Source organism: Elephantulus edwardii, unplaced genomic scaffold (assembly GCF_000299155.1).
Source record: "Elephantulus edwardii isolate Elephantulus edwardi_28Jun2011 unplaced genomic scaffold, EleEdw1.0 scaffold00082, whole genome shotgun sequence".
Lineage (NCBI taxonomy): Eukaryota > Metazoa > Chordata > Mammalia > Macroscelidea > Macroscelididae > Elephantulus > Elephantulus edwardii.
In genome coordinates this window covers 5,284,114-5,291,350 of record NW_006399832.1, presented here as the reverse complement: position 1 = coordinate 5,291,350, position 7,237 = coordinate 5,284,114, and the positions used below count along the sequence as shown (strand labels likewise).

At 34.1% G+C, this 7,237-nt stretch overlaps 1 protein-coding gene across 1 annotated transcript in view; it reads right to left on the bottom strand.

Annotated features, from left to right (window-relative positions):
- Nucleotides 1-7,237, bottom strand: part of PAPD4 (PAP associated domain containing 4) — a 76,738-nt gene that overhangs the window by 477 nt on the left and 69,024 nt on the right. Inside the window, exons 12-13 of the mRNA XM_006889850.1 lie at nucleotides 4,081-4,172; nucleotides 963-1,042 (exon numbers count right to left, since the gene is read on the bottom strand). Of these exons, the coding sequence (XP_006889912.1) occupies nucleotides 963-1,042; nucleotides 4,081-4,172 (172 nt within the window). The remainder of the gene's footprint in view (nucleotides 1-962; nucleotides 1,043-4,080; nucleotides 4,173-7,237) is intronic.

Genomic DNA, 7,237 nt, shown 5'->3' with positions numbered 1-7,237 from the left:
AGTTAAAAATTCTGAAAATAAAATTTTCTATTTTAGTTTAGATAAAATGATGTTCTATGTTGAAAGACAGCATGTGACTTAAAAATACATATGGACTTTTGATTTTCACCAACTAAAAGCCTAAATAATGAAAAATGTCTAAATAACAAAAGAAATATGCTTTTACTAGCCTTTGTCCTTTTTATAATTCTATGAAACATTCTCTCCTATATGCCTAACAGTTCACAGTCTATCAATGTGCTTCCATAATATACTGTAGAAATTCTCAGAGAGTGATCACTTTTAATAAAATCAATGATGAATAAATCAGTGGGGGGGGAGTGATGGGCATGGAGGAAAATGTGCAATAAAGAATGAATGGAAATCCAAAGTATCAATTCAAAGTCTCTATAAACTCTCATTAAAATCTAAAAAAAAAAAAATTAAATTCTTTGTAGATCTAAGGAATAAACTTAAGTATATATAATATATAAAACATACTATTCCAACTTTTTAAAATATAAATGAAGAGAAAATTATACTCTAAAAGCTTGTTAAAATGGAGTATTCAAAAAAATTTCTAAAATAATATATAACATAAATAAATAGCTTCCTTCTAAAGCGACAATATAACCCCTAATATGTAATGAGGAGAAAAATCTTATGAAATTTATAAAGTTTTAGCACTTTTTGTTTTAGGTTTAATACAAAACTGTATTTCTGTGAAAATGATATAAACTAAAACAGATCTTTCTGAAGAAAAAGGATAACTAAATTCAAGTAATAAATTCTCTATTATGTTACACAAATGGTTTGCAACACAGGAAACAGGACCACTCTATATAGGCCCTATTAAATATTTTCCTTTCATTTTTACAGCATGCTTATCCATTATGATTTCTTTTTCATTTCTGACATCTTAAAAAGAAGTATTCTTAAAGTTGACTTATAAACAAAGTAAACAAAACATATTTCTTGTTTACCTTTAGAAACTGATCCTTGATCATATCAAATTTCTGCTTTTCATGCACAGCTCTGGCTGTATTTGTTCCTTCAAAAGGTTCTACAACATAAGTGCACATATAAAGAAAATATTATCAAAATGGTAACTTAGGATTCCATATAAAGTCAAACTCTAAGAAATTATAGAAATAAAGATAACAGAAAAAGAACTGATGTCTTTGAGTTGTGGTGCTAGAGAAGAGAACTATATATTCCATAGAGTGCCAAGAGAACAAATACGTCTTATGATGGTGCTCCTTAAAGAGAAGGATGGTGAAACTTCATCTCACATATTTTGGGGATGTTGTTAGGAAGAATCAATCCTTCAAAAAGGACATCATGCTCAAAAACGTGGAGGGTCAGCAAAGGAGGGGAAGACCCTCAAAGGGATGGACTGACACAGTGATTTTAACAATGAGCTCACTGGTTGCAGAAAGGAAAAAGACTGGACAGGATAGAGTAAGGTTCAGATCTATTGTTTATAGGATCACTATGAGTTACAAGCAACTTAATGGCATCTAACAGTAAGAAATGAATGATAAAAAGAGTAATTTCATATGGTTCGGCCTCATACTATTTTAGGTACATGCATATAGTTGTCATTTAAGAGTTATAAATTTTAATAAAGTATAATTTTAATTAGAAGATGACTAAACAGGAAGACTTACAGCATAAATTTGAATCATAGAACTGAATTAAAATTTAAATAAAAGAGACAAATGTAAGGCCAGGGAGCTACTATTGTGGAAATAAAGAGTATAAAATTATCATTAAAAATAAATTACTCTATCCAATAAAGATGGCCAATATAAAATATTATAAAAAGTTAAAAACCAATGAAACAAAAAGAGATCACCAAAATCAGGAGGAAAATGAATACTACTGTTCAAAGTAGGTAAGTACAGAGGTTAAGGTATGAATGAGTAGGGTTTAGAAAAAGTAAGAACTGTAACATAAGATAAATCTGAAAGTGAAAGAACAAAAGAATAACAAGCAGAGAAGCGAAGAGAAGGTGACAAAGGAAGGTTTTAGAAATTGAGTCTCCATTATACTGCTGCTTCCACATCTACATTCCTACACTACCCAATAAAGTAAGAGAGGAGTCCATATACAGACACAGAAACAAGAGGGGGGAAAATGCAAGGAATAGTGGAAGTGGATGATTTTTAAAGGTTAATATAGTGAAAACAAACAGGCATACAGAGTAATATGGGAGAGCTGAAATGACAGAAGCAAGTAAAAATACTGAAGTTTAGTAGCTTTGATAATGAAAAGCAATAAAATTATACTTGAGAGAAGCCAGCAAGGACAAGTAAAGAGGATTTCTTTGGTGCAACCACTGTGGAAGGCGGTATGGCACTTTCTCAAAAAGTTGCAAATAGAGATACCATTTGACCCAGCAATTCCACTACTGGGAATATATCCCAAAGAGACCATAATTGACATCCAAGCAGGTATGTGCACACCCATGTTTATCGCGGCTTTGTTCACAATAGCAAAGAGTTGGAAACAACCCAGGTGCCCACCAACAAATGAATGGATAGAGAAGCTGTGGTATATCCACACAATGGAATACTACGCTGCACTGAAAAACAAGGAACTCAGGCAATATTATTCAAAATGGGTGAGCCTGGAGGACATTATCCTGAGTGAAATATCTCAGTTGCAAAAGGACAAATACTGCCTGATGTCACTGCTGTAAAATGGGACTGATATCAGGGTTGGGATAAGACAGAAAAACTGGATAAATTGTGTACACTGCACTGAAAAAGATGAGGGAGAGAATAATTTAAAAGCGATGTATGATAGGGTATTATGGTTATCACAAGAGTCCACAATTAAGGTTGCATAGTGGAATGTACCTGGGGTGGTGGGAGGGGTATGGGGGAATTGCATACCAGGGAGGGTGTTTTTCTTTTACTTTTCAAAGAGAGGAGCGAACTGGGGGGTGGGGGAGAGGACTGAGTGGGGAGAGAATTGCAGCAATGAATGAAAATCCAAAATCTCTGTAAATATTCATTAAAATTATTAATTTTTTTTTAAAAGAGTATTTCCTTAAGAATTAGCTCTATAAAAGCTCAAAACCAAAAATGAACCTGGAGAAAAAGAGACTAAAGTTGCTGGAAAGAGTAATCAAGGGGACATAATCTGGAGGAAAAAAGTGTGAAGTATAAGAAACCGAAAGAGACGCTAGCTTTTCATTTGTCATCTAATCAAAGCAAGTCAGCAATTTAAAATATTGTTTTATTTTAATGTTATGTTTACAGAAGCAATTTTAAAAAATAGTCTACTGTCACTGAAATGTTATTTTTCAGAGAAAAACAGTATGTGGCATTATGTCACATTTTACCAGGTGCAGTACTTAATTATTACAGTACTTAATATTTAAAAGAACACAAGTAACTGAAATAATATATGTCCACTATGCAATTTAGCAAACCAAATACCAAAGCAGCTTATTCAGTCATAAACTTTGTAAGATGGTGCAAATAATCCAAGAGAGTTAAAATATTCTAAATCATATATTTCCTACAAATACTGATTCTTAATTCTTTACTCTTTTTATTAATCTCAAGACAAACTGGCTATCTGTGGGAACAACTCTAAAAATTGCTTCTCAATCAGTTTTCATTTAGTTTCCCAATAAATAAAATGCCTCAAAAATATATCCAATAACTAATGTTAGACAGACTATCTTCAGATCTTTTCCTTTTTAAGGGAAAATCAAGTTCTATTAATAAAATCTAAGCTTGAAATATACGTATCAATACTTCAAGTATAAAAGGATTAATTTTATTTTCATGTAAGAATAATTTTGAAGGTTTTCTTTTTTTTCATCTGCGAAACCATGAAAGTAAGGTTCAATCATATGTATGAGATATATACATAAACTGCTCAAATTTCACCATCCAGAAAGATTAAAGGCCCAGATTAATATTTTTCCTTCACACCTAAAGAATTTTTAATTATAGAAAAGTTAAATGAAAACTTCATAGCCATAAATATTACTTCTAGCTGATATTATTCCAGAAATTCTCTCATTACTATATTGTGAAAATCATGGGACAGCAAACAGAAAAAGAGTTTTGAGAAAGCTACCTTCTATACAGATGTATTTATTTCTCCATTCAATACCATGGGGCCTTGGAATGGCTTTGGCTTCATGAACTGAAATCATCTGACTGTCCCAGCTATAAAGAAAAAGAAAAATGTTAGCTACTTACATAATTTACCCTTTTATTGTTTTATTGGGTAAGTAGTAAGGCTTACTCTGAGTATTTTTATTTAATACTAAAACCTGCCTCAACTTTAGCATCGCCACACCCTCCCTGTTGTTGTTGTTATTAACCCACTGTACAACAGACCCATCCCGATTACCCCAGTCACTGAATCAATCCACCTCATAGAGGGTCTTCCCCTCCTGCACTGTCCCTCCACCCTCTCAAGTATGATGTCCCTCTCCAAGGACCAGTCCTTCCTTACAACATGACCTAAGTATGTTAGATGAAGCCCCAGAATCCTTGCCTCCAAGGAGCAGCCCGATTTAACCCTCTCCAGGATGAAACTGTTTTCTTGGTAGTCCATGGTACATTCAATACTCTTCTCTAGCACCACAGCTCAAAGGCATCAATTCTCCTTGTATCCAATATAGAAGCGACACTCTCCCTACTTTCTGTTATTGTTGTGTTCCACTGAGTCAATTTCAATGCCTCGTGATCTTATGAGAAGGCACAGTGCTTCTCTATGCTCTATAGGGTTTCCAAGACTGTAATCTTTTAAGAAATCAACTGCCACATCATTCTCCTACCCCTGAACAGTCTATGTTAAAGTCAACAGCCAAAATCTTAACCACTACTGTGTCACCAGGGCTCTTTCCCTTTTGAGTCTTACTTTTTTGTCCCATAGCACATATCATCTTCTATCTTTTAATTAATGTTTATTGTATAGTAGAGTAAGGAGTTACCTTGACAACTCAAAGATAAACAGTTCAAATCCATTAGCTGCTCTGCAGGAGAATGATGGCCAATCTACTTCTGTGTGATTTTTTGCCTAAGAAAACCCACTAGAGGGTCAGCTATGAGTTAGTTCCAACACAACAGTACATAATGACAACAACAACTATGTAAAAAAGATGTTCTAAGATATTATTCTACTTTCTCATTATCCATCTAAAACTGCTGAGCATATATTTGATATCTTTTAACTGAATGACATAATAAAACTAAAATACAAATAAGCAAAAAATAGAAAAACTATGGAAAAAAATATATAAAATATATTTTTATATTAATTCACCCCAGTTAAGAATTTTTTATTTGTAAAAAGAAAGGAGATGATTTTGTTTTCTGATAACAATAAAGAATTTGCCAGATTATTTATATGATCCTGGAGAAAATTTTAAAACATTTCAATAGAAATAACTGAAAAAAACTCATTGTCGTAGATTCAGAACCAACTCATAGTTGATCCTCCAGCATATTTCTGAAGCTGTAATTCAAATGGGAGGAGACAGTACATCCTTCTCCCTCAACGTCCCTCATGGATTTGAACATGAGTAGCTCACCATTTGAGTTAGCAGCCCCCTTTCCTGCAGACTATGCCACCAGACTTGTCTAAAAGAAATTAAGTACCATCAAGTTGATTATAATTTGTAGGAACAACAGACCTGAACCTCACCCTGTCCTACACCATCCTCACAATCTCTGCCATGCCGAATTCTGTTGTTACAGACACTGTATCAACCCATCTTGTTGTGTGTCCCTTTCTCGGCATATCTTTATTACAAGAACTGGCACCTCTTATAAAATGCCCAGAGTACATGAAACAAAGTCTCACTATCTTTGCCTGTAAGGAGCATCCTGGTTGCATTTCCTTGAAGACAGACTTGTTTGTTCTTCTGGCAATCCACTGGATAGTGAGTACTCCTTGCCAAAACCACAATCTAAAGGCATTCTTCTTCTATTATCCTTATACACTATCCAGTTTTTAGATGCACAGAAAGTAACTGAAAATATTATGGTTTAGGTACACCTTACTTTTAAAATTATTATTTTTGGTGTACCATCAAACCGACGGGACATAACAACAACAACAACCCTCAAACCGAATCCGACCCACCTTACTTTTTAAAATAGGGTCACTGCACTTTAGTACTTCGTCCTTGATAGCAGATTTTCCCTTTGCAACAAAGCTTTTGATTTCTTTGACTGCTGCTACCACGGGAGTTAATTGTAGATATAATTAAAATAAAACTGTTGACCAACTCCAATCTTTTCTCCATCTATCATGGTGTTGTCTGTTGGTGAGGATTTTTGTTTTCTTTATTTTAGGATGTAATCCATACTGAAGGCTGTAGTTTTAATCTTTTGCCCTAAGTGTTTCAGGTTTACTTCACTTTCTGCAAGCAAGGCTATGTCGTCTACATAACACAGGTTGCTACTGAGTCTTCCTCCAATGTTGATGCCACATTCGTCATTATACAGTTCAAGTTCTTGAATGATTTGCTCAGTATATAGATTGAACAGGTATAATGAAAGCTATGACCCTGTTATACATCTTTCCAATTTTAACCCATGCAATATTCCTTCATTCTCTTCAGACAACTGCTTTTTGTTCTAGGTAACGGTTTCATATAGGCACATGTGTTCTGGGATTGCCATTTTTCTCTAAGTTATCCATAAATCATTATGATCTACAAGAATGAATGCCTTTGCACAGTTAATAAAATACAAGTAAACATCTTTCTGGTATTCTCTGATTTCAGCCAAAGTCTATTTGATCCCAGCAATGATATCCCTGCTCCATGGGGGGGAAAAAAAAAGCAGGCAATCTCTTGCTGTTTAATTTATGGTCTTGGAAAATTGCTATAGGATCAAGTGAGTTGGTACTATAGTTCTAGAGACCAAAAAATCAAAGTGGGTCCCAGTTGGCTAAAATCAAGGCACATAAGAACAACTTGTCTAGCTTACAAGACAATTAAATCTGCAGTAGTAGAATTAAAATTGGAAACATTTTTTAAAGTGTATGGGTTTTTTTCTGTAATAAGAGTTTGTATTAAAATTTGTATCCTGCTGTCAAATTACAACTCTGACTTCCTTAATCAAAAGAACTCCAAGCTTATCACTATAATTCTATTAGACTTGGGAACTCTGACAAGCGTGCTCCTGGGCGGAAGGGAAGCTTGAAAGTGGTGCACAAGGAAGCCACCTCAGATAAGCAACAGAGAGGCGTCTTTCAAAGGTACCCGGGATTTCCA